This window comes from Primulina eburnea, chromosome 8 (genome assembly GCF_022965805.1).
Source record: "Primulina eburnea isolate SZY01 chromosome 8, ASM2296580v1, whole genome shotgun sequence".
Lineage (NCBI taxonomy): Eukaryota > Viridiplantae > Streptophyta > Magnoliopsida > Lamiales > Gesneriaceae > Primulina > Primulina eburnea.
The window spans coordinates 3373947-3396985 of record NC_133108.1 but is presented as its reverse complement, the minus strand read 5'-3'; the positions used below and the strand labels follow the sequence as shown (position 1 = coordinate 3396985).

At 35.9% G+C, this 23039-nt stretch overlaps 6 protein-coding genes across 6 annotated transcripts; 2 read left to right on the top strand and 4 right to left on the bottom strand.

The window, feature by feature from the left end:
• The first annotated feature begins 340 nt into the window (after positions 1 to 340).
• Positions 341 to 1430, top strand: LOC140837698 (uncharacterized). Its single transcript, XM_073203810.1, has one exon. The coding sequence runs from the start codon at positions 342 to 344 to the stop codon at positions 1170 to 1172; it is 831 nt and encodes a 276-aa protein (XP_073059911.1). The 5' UTR covers position 341; the 3' UTR covers positions 1173 to 1430.
• Positions 1431 to 2412: 982 nt separating this feature from the next.
• Positions 2413 to 3636, top strand: LOC140837697 (protein VASCULATURE COMPLEXITY AND CONNECTIVITY-like). The gene is given in 4 exon segments (XM_073203808.1): positions 2413 to 2629; positions 2732 to 2934; positions 3229 to 3367; positions 3369 to 3636. Coding segments are annotated over 4 exon segments (483 nt in total). The 5' UTR covers positions 2413 to 2530; the 3' UTR covers positions 3411 to 3636.
• A 1536-nt stretch (positions 3637 to 5172) lies between these two features.
• LOC140838470 (STOREKEEPER protein-like) lies at positions 5173 to 6629 on the bottom strand. Its single transcript, XM_073204801.1, is given in 2 exon segments — positions 5173 to 5777; positions 5779 to 6629. Coding segments are annotated over 2 exon segments (1053 nt in total). The 5' UTR covers positions 6544 to 6629; the 3' UTR covers positions 5173 to 5489.
• An 857-nt stretch (positions 6630 to 7486) lies between these two features.
• On the bottom strand, positions 7487 to 13164 carry LOC140838469 (formin-like protein 3). Its single transcript, XM_073204800.1, has 8 exons — positions 12395 to 13164; positions 10891 to 11596; positions 10447 to 10809; positions 10206 to 10335; positions 9928 to 10127; positions 9556 to 9791; positions 8100 to 8982; positions 7487 to 7710 (listed from the first exon to the last, which is right to left on the bottom strand). Exons 1-7 carry the CDS (start codon positions 12530 to 12532, stop codon positions 8125 to 8127), a joined length of 2631 nt encoding a protein of 876 aa, XP_073060901.1. The 5' UTR covers positions 12533 to 13164; the 3' UTR covers positions 7487 to 7710; positions 8100 to 8124.
• A 1935-nt stretch (positions 13165 to 15099) lies between these two features.
• On the bottom strand, positions 15100 to 15432 carry LOC140838032 (agamous-like MADS-box protein AGL104). Its single transcript, XM_073204117.1, has one exon. It carries the CDS (start codon positions 15430 to 15432, stop codon positions 15100 to 15102), a length of 333 nt encoding a protein of 110 aa, XP_073060218.1.
• Positions 15433 to 17442: 2010 nt separating this feature from the next.
• On the bottom strand, positions 17443 to 21141 carry LOC140838468 (beta-amylase-like). Its single transcript, XM_073204799.1, is given in 9 exon segments — positions 17443 to 17684; positions 17778 to 18017; positions 18425 to 18577; positions 18579 to 18635; positions 19237 to 19500; positions 19595 to 19759; positions 20094 to 20492; positions 20568 to 20633; positions 20803 to 21141. Coding segments are annotated over 9 exon segments (1737 nt in total). The 5' UTR covers positions 20998 to 21141; the 3' UTR covers positions 17443 to 17486.
• Between the last annotated feature and the right edge of the window lie 1898 nt (positions 21142 to 23039).

Here is a 23039-nt window from a genome sequence, read left to right as displayed (position 1 = left end):
GTCAAATCTATTTTGTATATTTATTAATGTCACCGTTATTCCCCGACAATTTCGTCAGTGCCAGAGTGAAACCCACGCCCCTAATTCCCGTCCGTCAGATTATAACCTCATCAAACGGACATGATTCATCCGACAAATACCTGGCGTCGTTTTCCCTTCACCTGGGCGAGAACGGCCGCTGTACTACAGACAGAACTAACAGAAAGCCCAATTAAACACCGCCACGTATCGTTCTGTATTGTCCTTCAACTCCCGCAAGTTTGCCGCCACGTCTGCAAAATTAAATAATAAATAAATGAATATCGCCCTTTCTCCCTATCTGTCGCATGCCTCACATGCTAATGGAGAGAGAATCTCAGTTCCAAACACCCCCGCCGGACCACACGGCGGCGCCCTCAGTCGGAGAGGCATACATCAATGGCTTCTACGAAGGTTTAAGTTTCCATACCTTGCTCACTTACGATCCCTATGATACATCCTCTCCACCTCCTGCGACGTATGGTACTGTCTTCGATCTTCCCGCACAAACTCAGGATATCCTCCTGATGCCGAAAAGCGAACCACAGAATTACCCCCCGGAGATCTCGACCTTCTACGAAGCCTTCTCGACGGAGGCTCCGCCGTACAACTTCTTCTCAGACGTGGTGTCGTCTTCTCACCACCACTTACCGAGCCTCCTCTCCCTCGAGCCGCCTAGAAACACTGCGGTCGACTCTCTGAATCGGAATCGGAGGAGGAAGCAGCAGAAGCTAAGCGAAAAGACGCGGTGTTTACAGAAACTTTTGCCTTGGGATAAGAAAATGGACATGGCGACCGTACTCGAGGAAGCGTACAAGTACATCAAGTTCCTCCAGGCGCAGGTTAGTATCCTCCAGGCCATGCCTAATACCGGAAGCGACAGCCATGGGGGCGGGGCAACTTCATCCAGTCTGAATCGCGGAAGCCATGGTGTTGTTGGTGATCATTTGGGGAGGCTTAATCGGCAGCAGCTGTTACAAGTTCTTCTTCACTCACCCATTGCTCAGACACTGCTCTACTCAAACGGCTGTTGCGTTTACTCACTGGAACAGCTTCTTTTGCTTAACAACAACGCTGAGAGGAAAGCTCAATTTAGCCGCATTCTCTTTGATTCAAACACCAATGCATGGGGACCGGATCATTACACACTTTAACTCATCTTTATTAGCTTGCATGCTTCATCCTCCCGATCTTCTTGTTTAATTTCCTTTTGGGGGTGATTAGCTAGCTTTTTAGGGTTTTGAAACTGTGATTAGTATAATTTTAGGGTTGTGAAACTTAATGATAGTGAGACATGCATTTTGTTGGTTAATTGAGATTGGAATTACGCCATTATTAGTACTAATCCGATACGAATTTCAGATGCACAAATTCGTAATCGTATGCTTTAGATGAGATCAATTGGTTGTGATATTCAGTGTTAAATTTTTGCTGCTTTGTTTTACATTTATTTGTTATTGTTTCCTACTGTTCATTTGCAAAACAATATAACATTCAGAAAATTCATGTTCTTTTACAAGGAAAACCGTTCAAAGTTGATATTATTTAATTTGTAGAAATGTAAAATCTATTGTTTCAAAACAATTGTTACTGTTAATTCGTAGGAATAATTTACTATATACTCACTCATCAAAATATATATATAATCACGTATAATCTACAAACATGTAAGTTTTATTTCAAGTTTCAAAATTTGATGAATTTTATCACATGGAATTGAACCTACATGTATAATTGTGTGTCGTTGTTCAATCTATTCACTGAAAAGATTGGTTGGTTTTTTTTTTTTTTTTTTTTTTTTTTCCTTTTTCACCCTAATAAAATGCGATATAATACATGTTAGGACCATTTTCAAGAGTTTGAGATTGTTGGTCGTGATCTGACTCTAAATTAGTAATTTCTCAGAAGTCAAAATTCATGAAGTATTGTACGTGTCTTAAAAATTATGCATGAACTGTAAAGCATAATTTCATGTTTAATTTCTTGATTATGAGAGTAAATTAATAAATTACTTTAGGACGCGTTAATAAAAAACAAAACAAAAGAAAAGAAAAAGAAAGAAATTTATATGCCACATGCACCAATGCTCCGATACTTTTACCTTCTACTTTGTCAGATTCAAATCTTCTCTGATACTCGGTGATGGAACCCTTAAAATAAAAGGCGTAGAATGGTTAAGTAATTTAATAAAATATTGGAACGAGGTTTAAACCCACACTAGCATATACTCCTTAGTTGGTTTATACCCTACTTTCCTTGTTCAAAGGTGAAAGGCATAAAAAATTTAAAAGAAAATAAAAGTAGGCACAAAGTAAAATAAAGTCGCCACATCGTTGACAAAAGTGCCTTTCTTCATCATGACTCAAATCTTGATCACACCACTTGGTTCATGTATATGCTTTTGCTTTTCCTTCGAATTAAGAATTTGATAAAAACTCGTCAGACACGTACATACATACCTAATAGAGATACACACATCAGCTAGCTTGCCCTTTTTTTACATTCTTGAAAAATGAGTAAACTGGTTGGCATATTTGCATGTTTCTTGATTGTGGCATTGGATGTCACTGCTGGAATTCTTGGAATCAAAGCTGAAGCTGCTCAAAACCAGGTGTGTTTCCCCTTTTATCATCGGATTTGCCCTCCTATATGACAGAATCATCTTCATTACTATCTTGGTTTGGTTGTATATTTTGTTTCTTGATTTGATTAGGAAAAACATTTGAGGCTGTGGATTTTTGAGTGCAAAGAGCCAAGTCATGATGCATACATTCTTGGATTATGTGCCGCGTCCTTTCTAGGGATAGCTCACATTCTCGCAAATTTGCTTGGAGGCTGTAATGTCTGCACTCAAGAAGAGTTCCAAAAGGCATCTCCAAGCAAGCAGTTGTCTGTGGCCTGCCTGATTTTTACATGGTATGAACTTCCCACTTCCAGAACTTTCAATATACAATGAAACATGAATAAACTAAGCTCTGTCTTGTTATACAAGATATTGAGCTGAATATAGATTTAATTTTTAACAAAAAATAAAAATTATTCATTCATTAAATCTGCTCATATACCTCCACTTAATTTGTCCATGTTAAATTAATTAGTCTGCTCCTTGGCATTAATGAAGACTAAAGAATAGTATGTTCTTCTCTATATTAAGGCCTTAGAATGTACCAAAAGTATGATTTGATCAATCTGTTTAATTTAAATATCTAGGATCATCCTGGCCGTTGGATTGTCGATGCTGGTGATCGGAATAATGTCGAACAACAAATCAAGAGGATCATGTGGTTTCACTCACCACCATTTCTTGTCGATTGGAGGGATATTGTGTATGGTACATGCCCTGTTCTCATGTCGCATATTATGTTACTTCCACTGCCACCCTCCCGGCATAGCCCAGAAATTTAGGTAGTGTTTTGAAACCAAGGCTGGTACTGTCTTTCTTTAAGACGAGACTTTTTGCTCGAGTGTTTGGATTATTATTTGAGTTCTCGAGCTCCTCGAGCCCATACATGGGTACCTTTTGAGTCTTTTTTATTTATCAATTCAATGCTACATTAGTCTCTAGTGTAATGGTTTGAAGGAGAAATAGGGCGACAGGAACTTTTGATTAGCGTTTTATATCGATATATTTCTATCTGACAAATGACTCTAAGCAAAAGAACTTGAAATTAACATTTTTTTAATGACATTGGAATTTCAAATTTCCCAAGATGAACTCAAGCTGTACTGGATTATGCTGATAGATTTGAAAACCTCTTTTTTTTAAAAAAAAAAAAAATTCTTGTCTATAAATAATAAACAACAGTAGACCAAAAGATTCCCGCAGTTGCTGACAATATACGGTATGAAATCGATTAATTTGACAATAACAGTAAGGCTTAGCCCCGTTGATATGTGGCGTCTACCATGGACTTCATATCCTTGGCCAAACATGGGCCGTTGGATCCTACATAAGGGCAACTGCCCTTATGCAAGAACCGAAATTTTCTTATGATATCATATCATTCTCATTTCACACGAAAATGCTGGATGATATGCGGTTTATGTATACAATACCTGCACAGCTTGGTGAAGAAGAACTAGCATGTAAAAACTTAATTCAAAGCAACCAAAAAGCCTCACAGATGATAATAATGAAAAGTTACTGTTGTAGATTCTCGTCATTTGTCAAAAGAAGGTTAAGGCTATTTCTGAGTCCAACTCAGTTATTCTTACAGTATCTCAGCATATAAATATGATGATGTCCTAAGCCCATGCGTTTTGAATGGAACAAATGAAAACACCTAGCATTTGGCATACTGACCAATACATTCTTTCGACATTTTATTTTATATCAGCGGGCTAAGCAATCGCAGAAATAAGCAAATGCAGTGGGTAATAACTTTCCATCAAGTATTCAACAACCTAAGGAAATGCAAAGATATGAAAATGGCCACCTAAACTCAAGGCACTTGAGATGCAAAAGCTAAGAAAACAGAAACAAATGGGACATATTGTCTTTATAATTTGACAATAGCATACTGGGTGAGATGATAAACTCTGATATCAAAACCACTCTAAGAACAGGGCAATTTGCATTTTTGTCTAGAAAGACGTGAATTCTAGTAACAGGCAGACAGATTAGATCCTCACCCCTGGAGTATGGTTATCACTTTCTGAACATCGAAAAGCAGCCCTTAGGAATCAATGAATCCCATGATACAAGGTTTCCCGAAAAGGAAAAATTGAACAACAAAAAACACACTTTGCTCACGTATCCCACACAAATATGGAGAGAAAGTTAACAATTAAATGCTTTTAAGACTGCGAGGAAGTATAAATAAAGAGAAATGGAACTTAAATTATCCACCAATTTGGAATATGTGGTTGTTTGGAAAAAGCCCTTCGTCCAGTGAAACCCAATTAGTATTTAAGGGTAAGCATCAAACACATTCCCACTATGATGCAACCACGCATCAGGTATATGCTACGGCAGACACATGGTCTTTGAAATATATTTGACTGATACAATTCTATTTTCCAAAACTAAGAACTGGGGTTTTTGGCTGGTTAGTTGAGTGCAAATCAGCTTTAAAAAACTTAAGATCTTACCCACAAAGATTCGAAATTTATTCATTACCATTAAAGAGATGACAAAAATAAAGAGCCAAAACGGAAATTCAACCCGTCATCATCGAGTATCAGATAACTTTAAACAAAAAATAAATAGGATATCGGCATTATTCCTCCAATGCAGCTAATTAACAGAACATAACAGAAAGCTCTATGACTAGATAAGGTAATGGTAGACACTATATATTAGACTCTAATTTCATCAACAAAACAATGACCCACCACAAAGTCTATTTAGATATTTAAATTTCCAAAATTGAAAGGTCCATTATCCTCAATGGAGACAAACTCTTGCTGCTTACTATTCAAATGGTCTATATCGAACAAAAACATAAACTTGCAGCCAACAAGTTACCCATTCATTGATCCAACGCCAATTCAACCTGTTCCCTCATCAAAGACAACATCCTATAATGGAGCTCAGTCTCCTCCATAACCATTTGCTTCCACTTCTGATTCAATTCCTTGGCCTTAGCATTTCCAATGAAACTCAACTTCTCCTTCACCAGGCTCATTCCAGAATCAGACATCCCCAAAGAGGGAAACTTCCAAACCAAATTATTAAAAGAAGAGCTGAAAAATTCGTACTTGGACCACATTAAACCTTCATCACCGTCATTTTCATTTTTTACTATCTCTTCCTCGTCCCACACGATATTTTTCTCTTTTACTGGTGTCGTTCTTCGATTTCTCCCCAACCCCTTCGCTAGAATCATTCTTATTGCCACTCTCGCCGCCCCAAATTTTCTTAGAGAGTTCAAATACCATCACATCATGTGGCTTGGAAAATACAGGGTCCAATCCGTTCCGTCCTTTCTTAAGCGCATTCAAGAACCTCTTTTTAATCCTGCTGATCTTGGTACGAAGTTGTTCCCTTGCAAAATCAACCTGAAATTTTCCCTTGATGGAGTCATAAAACGCCCCACCAAAATCCGTATTTTTGGAGTTTTTCAAGTCAACCATACCATTCAACAAAGCAATCTCATCATCATCACTCCACAACCTAGTGATATACCCAGGGGCCGATGAAACAACAGAATCGGACTTTTTCTCCTCTGCTTTAGTCCTCTTATTGCTTTTGGGAGAATTACCACCGTCAATGATCTCTTGATTCTTCCGTTTTGATGCGGTGACTAAAGTCTTGGGGATTGGCTGCATCTTGTAGGCAGAAGGGGAATCGTCGGATTCGGGTTCAGAGTCCGACCCGTTTTCCTGGGCTATGCTTTTCGGCAGAACTTCAGGTTCTTTTTCTTGATCTCCCTCTGCAGATGACTCTTCATCTTCTTCACCAGAAGAATCTTCTTCTTCTTCTTCGGATTCTTGTCCATCACCTCGTTCTTCTGAAGAGGTGGGTCGCTCCAATTCTTCTTCCTGTTTCGAAGATCGAGGATTGGAGAGGGATTTGGGTGCCATAAATTAATGGCCTTTTTTGTGTTTTGGGAGACGCTTCTGTCTTGTGACGATAGTTGTAAATAGGGTTTTGGCGTGCATTTATAGGCCGATGGATTCCTCTGCTCGACTCAATATGTTTCCAAATATTTTTTGGGAGAGAATGAAACGGATTAATTTTATCGATATTTATAATAAAAAATAATATTTTTATCGTAAAAAATAATAATTTTTTATGGATGAACCAAATAAAATATTCAACCCACGAAATCGATCCGTGAAATCGTCTCACAAAAGTTTTTGTGTTTAAAATAAACTGAATAGCCAGTATTAATTCATTATTTATATACTAAATTCATACAACTAATCTTTTGTATTATGAAATATTAATTTATGCATAAATTTCAAATCTATTTTTTATATGTTTATATATTAATTCATGTTAATAATAAACTCGATTCATCTGATAACGATGTTATTTTAAATTCATTACATATTTTTATTATTAATATACAAAATAAATAAATATGTATTTAAGATTTAATATATTGTTTCATTATAAACAATAAAACTAATAGAATGGATCATGGATATTAAACCCATCTCCCCAAATGCATCCGTAAGGTTTTAACCCTTCATTTTGAAATATTGCCATCTAAAAAATTAATTCATGAAATAGGTTGTAATTTCTAATTATTTAGTAATAAATATCAATGAGATTTCAGCCAAAAGGAATTTTAATTTCTCTATGCCATGACTCAGTTCTATCTCATATAAATTTGCTCAAACAAGATAGAAAATGCAGTGTTCCCTTAAAAGCATAAATCAAGTGTCTCTAAACAAAGGAAAGTTGATATATTGAGTTAATGTAAATTCTATGCTCGTCAAACATCAACAAGTATACATATCAAACCCAATGGTCCTCGTTCATTTATGGACTCATTCACTTGCATATGTACAGAAAATAGTATACAAGACCTATGCTTTTATGCCTCTATCCGAATTCAGATCTCTCTTCACCAGATATTGAATACCCTGATGCTTCCCTTAGTGTCTTTCAACATCTCCATGATATAGCTACCTGAGCTCCAATATTTCGTGTTCACCAGAACAGTAAATCAAGAGAACTAAGTTCTGCATGTATCTTCAAGAGTTAATACTCAATAATGTGGGAACCACCACAACCGAGTCCTATGTAAATCATCAAGAGTTAGAACTTGAGAAAAAAAATTGTAAGATAACTTCAAGATTGTTTCATTCTTACACTCGGTGATGTACACATGATCCACAAGATGAATCTATTATCATCGCATCATTGGGTATGGTCATAAGGTACAACATGATAGAAATGGCAATTCGTGCACCAATATATAATAGTAGTGCCATGGCACAAACTCGGTGCAAACACATGAAACTACTTGGATTAGAAATAAAACAAGAAGACGACACAAGCCCCCAAAAGTTGGATAGAAACATGGCATGCCACATTGTAAAAAAGTTTTCTTGTGTTAACTGTTCATCATTAGCCACAGATGATAGAAAAAAATCAGATCAACATAGTGAATGAAATGACCGCTTACCCCATTAATCTTAAAGATAGGGAGTTCAACTTTCATCATCTGAACTGAATTCATCATTCATTTGCCTCTCCCTGACTGCAGGAAATAGGCGCTGATTAATATCCGGTAGAGGGTCGTGCTGAGACTCTTGAGAAGGCGATGCTGTTAAAGGCTCTTTTATTGGAGCCCTTGATGGTAGTTTGGCTGAGTTTTTCACATCTTTACACGACTTATCCAACATCAATAGGAAGTCACGAACAATTACAAAGAGACGCGAGTTATCATCTTTTCCAGCATTACCGTAGAAGTAATCTCCTGTGCTCTTTACCAGAGCCATTATCCTTTTTTCTTCTTCGAGTAGCCACGTTACATCAGATTCCGAATGCTGAATAAAACTAGAAAGTGCATCACTAAACTCAGTCTCATCGTCTAGGCCCTTGATCTCAGTTTCAAGAAAATCTCTTGTTCTTACGAGGGATTGCCCGATCTTGAACACAGACGAACTTAGGTTTTCGGTATCAATCAAAGCTGCCTTCCTTACATTCTCAAGCTCATTGCTAAGCCCAGAAACCACTTGAAGTCCCAAATTTCTGTGGTACTCATCTGTTTCACTCGAAGAATCTTCAATGAGATCTTCAGTTCTTACACTGGACATACTTTGGCTCTCTCTTAACCTTCGAGCAGCTCTTAAACCTTCAGACCGAATTATTTCTTGGACAACAAAATGAAGTAATGTAGTTTTTCCATCGGTTCCTCTCACGTCGGATAATTTCAAGAGTGTGTCGAGCTTGAATGCTTGTGCACCGCCTCGATAAGTTCCATCATTCATGCGGTTGCCAGTTTTGAGAACTGCTTCCAAGAGTTTGAGGAAAAGTCTATTGTTTCTAAGCTCCCTGCAAGCTACCTAAATTCATGAACACATAATAATCTAAGACTTGACATTATTAAGATCATGGTTTTTATTTAATATTATCTCATTTTCAGTAAAGATTTCCTACCATAGTTAAGTCAATCTATTTTCCCTCTACTCATGATGACTGTAATTTATATTATATAAAGAGAAATTAACAAGATTTTTAACTTCATGGGCATAATGTCATTAATGCAAGTCTTCGTGGTCAGAACACATTAGTTCAGCTTTATGTTGCCTTCTCTCTTCAGTATACCAAAACCATGTCAACCATGTTTTTTTATTTAAAAGTTAGAAACCAAAACAAGGTTGGATTCATTTCATTTTCAAAAAATGAGGATCCCCTTTCTTGACAATCATGATTTTTGGTACCTAAACATGAATCAAAGAAGCTTTTATTTCATCGTTCTTTCTAATCATATAGTATTGTAAGTATTACCAGTCATCCTTCAAGTTGTAGATTGGGAATTTTATGCATGTGTTCTCCAGTAAAGTAACTGTTCCACAACCCAAGTATTTGAAAATAACATTTTATACTTGAAATATAATACTGGGGTGTGCACGAACCTCTAGAGTTGCAAAGCTATCTTTAACCGAAGAAACTTCCTCCTGGAATGTGCTCAGGAACAACAATGACTCGAGACGTTTAAAGGCAAATGGAATTTCAACAATGACCTTAAGGAACCTTTCGGCTGGGCCAAGATGAGAAACATCTCCACTATATAATCTAAGTTTTAGTTCTTCCTCAGTTGTAGGGGCCATTTTCAACAACGTTTGAATCAATTCTGCGGGAAGCTCATTACCTGATGAATTCAAAAGGTTAATGTTGGAATTATTTTGCAGTACACCTTTTATTCATCAACAGAAACAAGCATTATTATTCTCCATATTTTGATCTAATTATGCTAGCTGAAGAGTTCCCAAGTCTAGTAAAGTTACCTTCTTTGAGAGCATCAAATACTTCTTCTATTGTCACGTTCAACGCTTTTAGAAGAATCGCTAAATTTTGTGATTTTTTAGGATCAATAATCTGAATAAATTGAGGAGATTCAAAGACAGGCGCATCTCTTCTATTCTCATTTTTGTTCTTATCAGCTGGCACATATCCGAAGAGACTTTCCATCATCTCCTCATTAAATCTGAAGTAAAGAAATTCAGCAATTCATCAATGAACAAGAAAATCGAATATAATGTTCAAAATCAATATATTTACTTACTGAAATGAACCAGCTTTAATCTCATGCCAGACCATTGAGTGATCAGGATTAGCGAGAACCTTATCCCAGAAGAACGGCTTTAACTTTGTTTTGGGAGCTTCAGATTCGATAGAAAGCTCACTTCCCTCACCTGTTGACAGACCATTGAATGATCAGGATTAGCAAGAACCTTATCCCAGAAGAATGGCTTTAACTTTGTTTTGGGAGCTTCAGATTGGATAGAAAGCTCACATTCCCTCACCTGTTGAAGAACTCCCTCGAAGATGAGCCGGCTTTAACAAATTGCCTGGCATTGCCAAATTAGGAGGACGACTAACTTTAGGAGGAGGCGGTGGTGCAGGTGCTGGAGCAGGTGGTTTAGGTGGTGCCAGAGGAGGTGCTCTGGGGGGTGGTGGCGGAGGATGTACTCCAGGTTGTGGTTGCTGTTCTGTTCTTCCTGGAGGCAGTGGTAATGCACCATTAGTTTTTTCTGATGGTTCAGCTCGGGGCCAAGATTCAGCTTGAGAAGAATCATGAATTGCCAATGTCGATTTACTAATGGTTGAATGAGCCTTGAAATCTTTAACGTTTGGATTACCAATACTGTTCGACTTTTGTGAAGAACCTGAAAGATAAATCATAGCCATGAAAATGAAAAATAATTAGTGTTGGTCTCTATGATAATCAACCACGATGAGTAAAATACCTGCGGAAATGTCGCTTGCGCAGAAATTGAGAAGAGGCTTCTCATCCCTTTGACCATCGTTTGGCCCAATTTCGGTTCTACTTTTCCTCATACAACATATTAAGGAGATAAATAGCAGAACAAATCCTGCCACAGAACAAGTAATGATAGCGGCTAACAAATACTTGCTGTTCTTGTGGTCATTTTCAAGAGAAACTGGAGAAACATTTTTGGGGAATTGTGAAGTATAATCTACATCTGATGGTGAAGGAGAGTTAGAATAATCTGGCGGAGGATATGGTTCTGGTGCCTCAGCAGGAGAGAGGGGCTGACTTTTCGGTGCCGTAGAAGAATTAGCTGGTGATAATGCAGGACCTGGGGTCGGAACAGTAGTTATTACCACCCGATTTTGAAGACTTCTTCTTAGGCACCTTCTTGGAACACTACCCCGACCAGACAAAAGTTCCTGGTTTTTATGGAACTGATTTTCTTGCTCAATTCTTAATTTTTCAAATGTAAGATTTTTCTGTCTCAAGCAATACAAGATAGTTTTCTTCTTGTTTGATGGCAAATCTGCTGTAGCCTTTGGTAGACTTTTCTCCCCTGAAAAACTTGAATCACATTTGCGCCTGGATGTTGTTGGCTGAGATGAATCCAAGTCCAAGACCTTGACAACCTCTGTACTGTCTTTTAACTCTTTACTATAATAACAACATACTCGTTCAACCTATCATAAATCATTTCATCAACTATTTAGGAAGCAACATGATAAATTCTCCAAAATATATATTAGAACAACTCATGAACTTTTCTGCAATCCTGTATTTTCAATGGCAATACTTTTCTGACATATGCATGCAGTTGCATATGTGAAGGAAGAACTAATCAGGCACAACACAACTACTTTATACCTATACCTTGACGAACACTACTTTCAAAAATAATTCACCAATTGAATCAGTCCATATTGCCATGTATCTTAAACTAATTTCATGTTTTCACTCTAAGCTCAGGATTTGACAGAAAATATTAGTTGCTATAATTTAAATCATTGATAAGTTTTCTTCCATCAAGGTTAAGAACCGAAATCCTCTTTAAACCTGATACAAAGATGTTAACACACAAATTAAACTCTCAAAAAATGTTGAAGTCCATGCTGCAATTCAAAGGTTTTTACAAAGGTTAAAGTTCGACATTCAGTCTAACCACCAGCAGAAAAATTGCTGAAACTCACAATAATGATCTTCAAAGTATCTATTTATACAGCCGCATCACCAATTTTGGAATATATCAATAATGTCCCAAGATTTTCAAACTAAACTTCTTGATCAACAGAGGGCTGGATGGTTTACAGAAGATCCAAACGCAATCCAGAAGCAAATAACTTTGTGGTGATTTGCAATCAAATAATGATGATGAACTACTAATATTTCCATACACAAACATTTATTGTAACGAATCATGCACGGGAGAATTTACAATGTCTGGCAAACTAACAGAGAAAACAACTTCAAATCTTGCATACCTTGTCATCATCAAATTCTTGAAAATCCCAAGAAACTCCATTTTTCATGAAGCTCTCTGCTAATTTCCTATTTCCCTCTGCAAAAACACAAAGAAAAGCAACAAAAACAGCCACAAAACGGACTCTTTCAATTTCCATTGTTTCTCAAATGATCACCCGAGCCTCCCTTCACATTTCACGGACAAGACAAAAACACAGATAGCTCGAGTGATAGCTACGTGTCTTTAAAATAAGGTTTCTATTCGATTGGTCTCCCGGCCTTCAATAGAAAACATACAAATCAAGAAACTTTTCACCCCCTTGTTTTATCAATCCAACCATAAATGAGAAGTTTTCATATTATTAGTTGCAAAGGCAATATTATTGGTTGGCCTCAATTCTTTTTTCGGTCCAGTCACAAAATTCCCAATAACGCATCGATACGCCTAGAGATACATGAACACAAATATATCGCGTATGTCTCTTCGTATTCTCGCCCTTCGATGCAAGCACCGTGCACAGCAAGAACCAAGAAAAATCTCGCCTTTTGGTCCAGAAACTGAAATTTGGAAAAAGAAAATCAAGAAAACAAAACAAAGGTATTCCAAAAAGATGTCGCCTTCATATCTTGAAATAATGAATCAATGGATTCTTCAATGGCTTTCACGAGAGGATTTCTGGTAAAGCGTTCGGGTCAGAATTTTGTGTTTGGAGTTTTGTTATTTGGAACGCTGCATGTTTTTCGGAGGCAACAGAGAGGGATTGAAATGGGGACGAAATAGAAACGTGCGCCGAACTACGGGAGAATTGCTTTTACATAATAATATAATATTAATAATAAGATTATTGACATAGAATATGTTAAAGAATTACATATAATAAAATCTTAACCAGAAACTTATTATTACTATAATATTAAAATCTAGCCGAATTAGGTGTGTGTATATATCTTTGTTTTAAAATTATATAGTCGTGCCGAAAGTTAAAATTTTCGTTATATTACAATATATTGTTACACTGAGAATTAGATATATCAATTTGTCACGAAATTCAAAAATCGTAACCAAAATAGCAAATAGTATGTCTCTTATGAGACGATCTCACGAATCTTTATCTAGTTAGACAGGTTAATCCTACCGATATTCACAATAAAAAGTAATAATATTAGCATAAAAGTAATACTTTTTAATTGATTGTCAAAATAAGAGATCTGTCTCATAAAATACGACCCGTGAAACCGTCTCATACACGTTTTTGACAATAGCAAATGCATTAAAGTATGTGAGTGTGTATTTATTTGTATTGTTAATTTTAATATTGCTATAATTAATTAGTAGTTGTCCAAATTAGGATTCACGATCCCGTTGCTGATTTTTTTCCATTGCTTTTGAGCTTCAATAAAACTCAGGCTCAGGTGAGGCACCATTGTTCATCGTCATCCTTTCCTGAATTCATTCGGAAAATGTGGCAGTAATAACATGATACTATAGCGCGTGTTGTTATCTTATATACATAAAACGTCGGAGCCGGAAATTGGAAGCTATTCCTTGTTCCATGAGCTAGGGTGTAAGAAAAGTTAACTGCAGAAATCCCATAATATTTATCCTATCTAGTATATAAACATATACCTTGATATCTTAGGAGTAGGCTCGGTCCACTCTCAATAGCCCAGGTGGATTTGTGCCCAGTATTCAGAAAGTCCCGGAAGGTCATCTTCATGACAGAGCCGGTCAGGAGGTCACCTCATTCACACGAAGCTGGTGGGAGGTCATCTAGGACGACCTCCCAAACACCCGTAATCTCGTTAATCAGAAAAAGGTGGCCAACCTCCTTTGTTGACCTCCCATCACGAACCGAGCTGACCTCCCAGATTATGGTAACATATTGAATGGAAATGTCTCGGCCGAGCTCCCATAAGGTCCAGACTATAGACGCTGCCTAAGAGAGCTTCTACTCAGACATTAACGGATAGTCCATAGAAATAAAGCCCACAAAGGTTTAATCTAATTTTGTTCGAGATTTTGAGAATATAGACCTGCTAAATCAGGACTTTATTCTTCTCATATAAATAACATGTTTCATTCATTGTTTATTCATTCATATACTCATTCATTCTATACACACAGTATTCTCTCAGTTTTCTATTCTATAAGTTGGGCGTCGAAGGGACTACGCCGGAACAACCTTCCGGCCTCCTTCTAACGTTCTTGTTTGTGCTTCCAGATTTCGAAGGTCTGATCCGAGCTTCTCGAATGAAGATCCGATATTTCAGCTATCATATCGGATTTCAGCAACATCATAGCTATATATTTATATATGCATGGTCACTATTCTAATGGCTTTCACTTAATTAATTTCTTGATGTTTTCAAGGATTTCAGCAACATCATAGCTATATATTTATATATGCATGGTCACTATTCTAATGGCTTTCACTTAATTAATTTCTTGATGTTTTCAAGGAAATTCTAATATGTCTACTTTAAATTTTATCCCAATTACCCGCTTTGGCTTGCATGGGTGGTGCGATGAGTAAGTGAAGCAGCTGGTGTATCCTCCATCGGGACTGCGGTGTATATATATATATATATATATATATATATATATATATATATATATATATATATATATATATATATCAAACAGACAGTAATTATCCTCATAAAAAAAGATCGTAAATTTCTATGCGCGTATAATATGTGGATTTTCTTTATAAAGGATAAGAGATTACATTGCTATCTTTTCCAGCATTACTCCTTCATACTTCAGTTGCTTGAGCCTTTCAGACAAGAACATATAAACACAAATAAGTGCGCTGTTAAAATTGTTGCACTTGAACACATATGTAACAGTTTTTTCACCAACCAACCAACCTTCCATTGCTGGCAAAGGTATGCTAAGCCTTCTGGCCGGGGAAAACATAACAACGGCCACATTTGTATCACACAACAGAGACAACTCACTCGCCTTCTTCACGATCCCATCTTTACGCTTGGCGTACGTAACTTGGCGAGTGGCCGCATTCTCAATTCGCCTCATTGCAAGTTTCTTGCGACCCATAAAGAAGAAAGAGTAGAATTTAGAGAAAAGGGATGAGTGTTTTTTCCTTAATTTTGCCTTCACTTTTCGTGGGCGTTAAAAGGAGTCAGCACACATTCAATTTAGAGACGAGATCTAACATTAAATTATCTACGATGATTTGTCGAGTGTCGAGATTTTAGTTACACCATGAATGTGTTAGAGTAGATGCCCTGCAAGCCAACGGTTGGCTAGGGAATTTATTGACTCAAGTGAAATAAACAATCTTTATTTTAATATAATTTAACTTTTTATGGTCTTCGTTATACTTTAGCTGTATACCCATGCAAGCAGCATAGATAAAGTCTTTGATTATGTTTTAATACAAATGAATCGTAATTCGATGTTGAAACTCATTTGTAAACACTGCATATTCTAAATTCGTTCCTAGTCGATTCAGCCGCCTAAAACATGGATAAAGGTCGCTTGAGCTCGAGACTAGCATATGTGATGTTGTGTACTGCGTTTCTTGGTAAGGGCATAGAGATGTCCAAACATACAGATGGGTAGTCATATGATGATTATACCGAACAACCCTCCCTCGGACTTTCCAAGTGGTTATCATTCATCGAGAAGATAAGTCCGTGGTTATGATTGTACACCATTAGTCCTTATATAGTAAATTCAAGGTGTTGAATTTATGATAATTAAATTTTGAGAAAATAAATTCAAGTAGTTGAATTTATAAAATTTGATAATTTAATTTATTAAACTCAAATGTTGGGTTTATTAAATATTAAATTTTGGAGATGTGTATTTAATTTATTAAGCTCAAAAGTTGAGTTGATTAATTAATAAATTAAATATGGTGGATAATATGTTTAATGGGCTTGTAGGGAAACAAGTCCAACATATTAAATAATTAAAGTTTTAATGGACTTTGATTAAATTAATTAAACTAGTTAGACAAGTCTAATTAATTAAATCAAGCTCATTAATGTTAATTATGTAATTAAGGTTTAATTTAATTATAAATAACACGTGTTAAGAAAAACCCTAGGCAACCACCAACCAAAATTGGATAAATGGGCGTATTAAAAAAATAGAATATGGAGTTTAAAAATAATCGAGATATTTTAGGTAAAACAATAAAAAAAATGTCTCACAATCGAACTAAAACTAGTAATCTCATAGTAATGGATAAATGACGTCGTGGACATGGTGATGAACCACTGTCGTAGTATTCTTCCTCTTTCATATTTCACGTAGTTGTCTATTTTGATGGTCTCGTAAGTTGTCTACGAATTAGCTAGACTTTGCATGAATAATAATATTTGTATGGTACAAAATTATAATTTTTTTTCCAAAAATTTAATTACCCTTGTCATACTCATATATATGATACAATCTTATAATTTTGCACAACATTTAATCACACTTAATGTATATATTTATATGTCTGAAGGTGTATTGCATATGGATGATGTGAAACCCTCAATATCTTCTTTTTACCAATTTCACCTCAATTAATTGATTGTTTACATTATTTGCTGCAATTAGTTTGACAGCTTGGCAACAAAATTAAGAATAGGGATCTTTTGTTAAACAATTTTAGATATCTTTATTTGGATCAATTCTGTTCATATTATAATAAAATTAATGATTTTGACATAAAAAAATAATACTTTTTCATGTTTGACTCAAATAATAAAATATTCGTTCACAAAATTGACTCGTGAGATCGTCTCATAGGACTTTTTGTGCAGTATTAGAAAAAATCTTCTTATGATTAACTATAAACCACTCGTTTGAAATCATTTCCACGGAATAGATTTTTATGGTATATTCTTACATCTACCCCTCTACATTCGAGTGCAAAATATGTACTGATTTTATGAAAAACTTTACATGACGTTTCCAGATTTTGCTTACTCGAGGGTGAGTTGCTGGTACAACCCCGCATATATATTATACAAACTTTTAGTTTTAGAAAAATATATATATAATATAAGAGTACAACATTTTTAATTATATATTAATGAATGAGTTAAAGTCCGACAATTATTTTCGGACAATCAACATTTTTAAGATGTTTTTTACCAGTTAAGAATAGAGAAGACCTTGTCGAACAGATTGTCCAAATAATCTGCCAAGACTCCACCAACACTCGTGTCTGTTTCTTTGTTCCATCGGAACGGCTCAATGGATTTAGTCGCTTCCAATATTTCTTCTGTCGGAATCTTTGGTTTCGATCTCTGCAAAGTAGGCATGTCGGTCATCTCGCGACAATATTCCTGCAAAAAAGAAAAAAGAACTTCTCAGATGCTTTATTCGTTGCTGAAAATCAGCACATGTACTGATTTCATAAAGAATACTTCAATGCTTACCTGATCAGCATGCATTTTCTTGACAAATGTTTTAAATATCCTGAAATTCTTTCCTACATATAGTTCGTCTGATGAACGTAGGTACGTCATTTGGGCCATTTTATAATCTATCTGACCTGTTCTACTGATACCGGTTGGCCGAACATTTAGAAGTACTTGATTATAGCCTGTGCGATTGTACCTCGAGAGAGCATTTTCCCCTCCAACATCAATTTTTTCAGTCCATCCATCACTCAAGACCTGCATAAACAGTGCAAGGGTAGCTTAGTAAAATTCTTTCTTGGCTTTCTTGGCCAAACCTTATCACTAGGGTCTGAACCTAAAAATTCAATCAGAGCATAACATCTCTAGAAGTGATCACCCTGTTTGTTCCTGTCTACGTGCAACAGTTTTTGGCATTTCTTAAACCTGGAGCTTTCAGAAAAAATCATATCTAATTTGAAAATAATTTCACTCAAGAGAAGTGATCACCCCTGTTTGTTCCTCTCTATGTGCGACAGTTTTTATGGCAGCATATCAGTGACTTTCAGGGCAACTTCCACATCACACAACCTCACAAACAGAGCATAACATTTCTAGAACTTGGACATAGTATATAGATATTTCTATATTGTAAATGATAACTGAAAACTTATAGACCGGCGAACCTGCTTAACAAGGTCTTCAGGTGCACTTTTAGCCTCCGCTGATTGCTCCGAGTTTCTCATCTCAAGGCATGTGAAATTCAGTGTTCCATAATGCCTAGATAACATCCTGGCAATGGGACGGTATCCATCCCTGCCCTTCACGTTATAGTATCCCCGATGTTAACTCACAAGCATGACTATCATCCTTGTACCACCAGTGGATACCTGAAACCTTTTATCCAAGCTACGAGCTACGGTCAGATTCAGCTATTTTAATAGCGGAAAATATATTTATCATTTGTTTGAGTTGTTTATGCATAGGATTTTAAACAAGATAGGATTTTGGTTTCATGTTTCTAACAGGTTGTTCTTTCATTTGTTCAGACCATCTACATGGTTTCAGAAACAAGACATAATACATGATGAGACATAAAATTATTGTTGGAACTCATTTCATGAGCTCGAACTTTGGTATATGTGGTGTCTGACTGTTATCATAACCAATAAAATTCATGATACACAATTCCCTCTATATTTTACCAAGTAGATCTAGAGTGTTCATTTCTGAAAGTTGGTTGCACAATACCCCACAAAACATGCTCCTGCATAATGTGAGTGTTAATGTGTAAAACAATTGTTGGCCTCTGTTAAATTAGCTAGAATTTTGGAACAAGTGGTTCTGAAAATATAAAATCGCATCCAACTATTTTAACTTATTAGCTAATAGCTAGTCTATTTATCTGTTTGTGTAGCTTGTATGGTTTTGAAATAACTGATCAGTTTCAGATCTTTTGATAATTAATTTCTTGTCATTTATATAGTTTGAAACTTACTTTCGCAGATAGTCTGATATTGGTTCCCTGGAAAACTTTGTTAGCCTCATCAAGAATCTGATCACCGTGTCCGAGCAGCTTGTTCGAATACCATGTCAAGAAGAACTTCCCTTTTTCTGTCAAATAAGTCCCATTTGGTCCAAAGAAAACCGTTTTATCAGGTGTGTCATTGTAAGTCCCTGCATCATCTGGGAGGTCCCATTCTTCATGCCCGGCTTTGGTTGCAGCAGCTTTGAAATCTTCTTTCAAGTACTTGTCATAGCACTAAAAAATCACAGGTTTCCAGTCAAAATTGGCAGGATTCAGATTATTTTATCTTATATACTTAAGGTGTAATCCTATGTAAGTATAATGTAACCTGGAATTCTCCAACTCCAGGGAATTTCCAGCCTTGAGTTTCTGGATAAGAAGGATATCTGAGCTCTCCTGCAGGGCCCAGTCCTACTTCAATGTCCACTATTGTTCCGGAATCGAAAAATTCAGACATGTTCTCTCTGAAACTTGCCATGAAATCACTATATATCTGCATATATATATGTATATGGATTTCAGTAAAAAATTATGATTAGCCAGTTGAACTATTAAGAAGAGATTTAATCACAAGTATAACTTGTGCTTTTTTAGTAACCACAGTCTTTTGGAACAAGTCATTTTTTACAAGGTATCTTAATCAGTGTTCGGTTGGAATGATCACACAACAGAGCAGGCCCCTTTAAAATCATGATCATACAAAAAAGATTTAACTTTGAAATGTTATTTTTCGATTCAAGTTACCGAAATGAAGCTAATTCCAACATCAAAGAATACCAACAGGAACAGAATGTAAGTTGTCAACGCAGCAACTATACATATAATACCTCAACAGCAGTTCTCCCATCAAAGACAGTCTGGTTATCGACACCAAGCGACAGATACTCAGGATTCCTATTCCCAGCACTGTTGGTGTAGAAGACATCTCCATTACTCTCGCCTAGGGCGAGGACCCACTCCGGCAATGGAATATACACCGCGTCCCCAATATTTCCACCGCACTGGTGAAACGACATTATGGCCTGAATCTTCAACCCATATTTCTCCACAAGTGTGAACAGTTTCTTGTATGAACCCCACTCGTACTTCTTGGCACCTGCGGCTTCAATGATACCCCACCACACATCCACCATTATCCCATCCACGCCAGCTGATTTCAGTTGCATGAGTTGCTTCTCCACTTTATCAACGTCTGGGAACTCGTTCTCTCTTGTCACGATTCCTAACTGCGCGCAGTAATGCAGAAGAATGGATTAGCTTCAGAGAAAAAGGAAGGTGGGTTAATTCAATCAATCAATTACCTGAAGCATCACGTAGATTGGAACGTAATTTACGAGTATGTTGTTGCCGAGTTTTCTTGCTCCTTTCTGGAGAGAAGGGAAGAAGGAGACAAGAAAAGTTAGTTTATTTAATGAAATCAATGGGGTCAACAGCTAGCCTAGCAATATATTGTCCCCATTACCCCACATGCACACATAAAATATATCTATCGAGAAATCTCGAAACGCACACAAAATCGAAGAAAATGGAATGTACCAGTGCAGTAGGAGCCTCTGCCACGACGGCCTGAGGAGGGCCGTTGGCCATTCTCTGAGAGCTGAAGTTGGGAATACACTTGACCCCCTGCAACTCCAACCTCTTCATATTACTCGGCACTCCAGCTCCGTTCCTGTTTATAGCCATTTTTTTGGGCAATCCCCCCATTTTAGGCGACAGAATAGTGCTAGCCATAATTGAATATTGTTGTATTTTTTTTACTAAAATTCAAGAACAGTTGAGTTTATTTGATAGATTGATGCATGATCCTGAGTTGGTTCGTGTATTCATAGTGGAGGGTAAAAGGGGGTGGGGTGGGGTTGGGTGGGGACTGGGGAGGAAGAAAGAAGAAGAAAGAAGAAAGATATCTTGAAACAAGCTCCGGCCTTTTCTGATTTCTCTTCCTACACGACCGTCCACTTTCCTTCCTTTATTTGTTCTTTTTTTTTACATTTGTAATAAATTTAGAAAAATAAGGAAAATAATATTATGATAATTATTAGGGACGTAAACAAACCAAATCGTTTATGAACTATTCGAAGCTCGATTCGATAAAAGTTCGTTTGAGCTCGTTTAATGAGGATCGTTAAGATAAACAAACCAAACTCAAGCTTTACAGTATTCGGCTCGTTAGCTTGTGAATATGTTCAGTTGGTAAGTTCATGAGTAATATTTTAGATGAAAAAATAATAGTTTTGATATTTGATTTATTTATTTTGTATATTATTTATAAATATATAGAAAAATATATTAAATTTATTTATTATAATAAAAATAATATAGAAAAATATTTTAAATTTATTTATTATAATAAATTTATAAATTTTAATAAAAATAATATATTTTTTTTAAATATATAATTTTTAATAAATTTAATAAAAATTTAAATATATAATTCATATTTATTAAGGCTCGATAAATGCTTGAATAAGCTCGTGAGCCATGTATATATTCGTTAAATAAAGTTCGAGTTCGGCTCGATTATAAACGAACCAATCTCAAATATCCAAAAAGTTCGACTCCGCTCGACTCGATTGCATCCCTATAATTATTATTCAAACATCATTACAGCCAATTGGAAATACTACAAAATTTTATATATATATATATATATATATATAGATATATATATATACTAACTTCCCTAATCGATTTGAAATCGAGTACTCAATGCTACAATTATATCATAAAGACAAAATAACTGGATAATAAACAATAACGTAGGTATAGGTATGGCACCGAAGTGAATTTCACCAAACCGAGGATCCGTCTGGTAAAATAAAATTAAGACTCGAGCTCGAACTCAATCTTTTTTTTTGACCCGTTTTGCCCTGCCTCAAATCACGACGGGTCCAACTCAAATTTAATCCATGGACCCGTTATATATTTAATTTTAAAAAAACTTAAATAAATTATTAATAATCTATATACATATATATAATTTAATATAAATATACGAGGTTGGTCCGGAGTTGGTTCACCCAACCTTCTGGAATCCGTCATTGGACTCGTAGACTCGGACTCATCTCACTCCAAAACCCATTTGATAGGGTTACCCTTGATTATCTTCCATATAATAAGAATACACAAATTACATAACATAACAAAGCACAACTTATTAGTTAAGACAGAGAAGATTGATTGAGTAGGGACCGCATTTTTTCCATTATTATTGTAAGATATTCGCACGTTTTCTAGTATGAACTTGCCTTAAAAATAAAACCTTAATGAGATTTTTGTTCTTTTTATTAAATTAGAGAATTATATATTTTGAAATGTTTGCATTTATTTTATAATTATAGACATTTAATAGAAACGGGGGGAAAATTATTGATCAAGACAATGACATCCATTGAAAGGCACATTTTATATATTCTGTTTGTAAAATTATATCGTAATTAATATAAGATTTTTTTATTTTATTAAACGTTTAGTTTTATGTTTAATTTACAGAAATTTGAGAAAAGTCACAGTGCAAATTAAGAAGACTAATATTAAAAATAAGTTGGGATGATTTTAAAAATATATATATTTTAATATAACGACAATTCGATAAATAAAAGATGATATCTTCTATAATCGACATATTCTTGATTTAATAATAACAGCTAAAAATAGCCAGCATGAGCTTAGCTCAGTTGGTCAGCAACAGTGAATCTTGGAGCAATGACCAGGGATCGAGTCTCGCAAACGGCAATATGGGAGTTAAATTCCCTCCAATGAGGGGGAGCTCCTTG

Excerpts from the sequence above, each read along its gene's own strand:
- LOC140837698 (XM_073203810.1), top strand. The coding sequence starts at position 342 with ATGGAGAGAGAATCTCAGTTCCAAACACCCCCGCCGGACCACACGGCG.
- LOC140838469 (XM_073204800.1), bottom strand. The coding sequence starts at position 12,532 with ATGGAAATTGAAAGAGTCCGTTTTGTGGCTGTTTTTGTTGCTTTTCTT. Across the intron at positions 10,336-10,446 it reads TCGAGGGAGTTCTTCAACAG|GTGAGGGAAGTGAGCTTTCT; the intron begins GTGAGGGAATGT and ends GTCTGTCAACAG. Across the intron at positions 8,983-9,555 it reads ATAGCTTTGCAACTCTAGAG|GTAGCTTGCAGGGAGCTTAG; the intron begins GTTCGTGCACAC and ends TCATGAATTTAG.
- LOC140838032 (XM_073204117.1), bottom strand. The coding sequence starts at position 15,432 with ATGGGTCGCAAGAAACTTGCAATGAGGCGAATTGAGAATGCGGCCACT.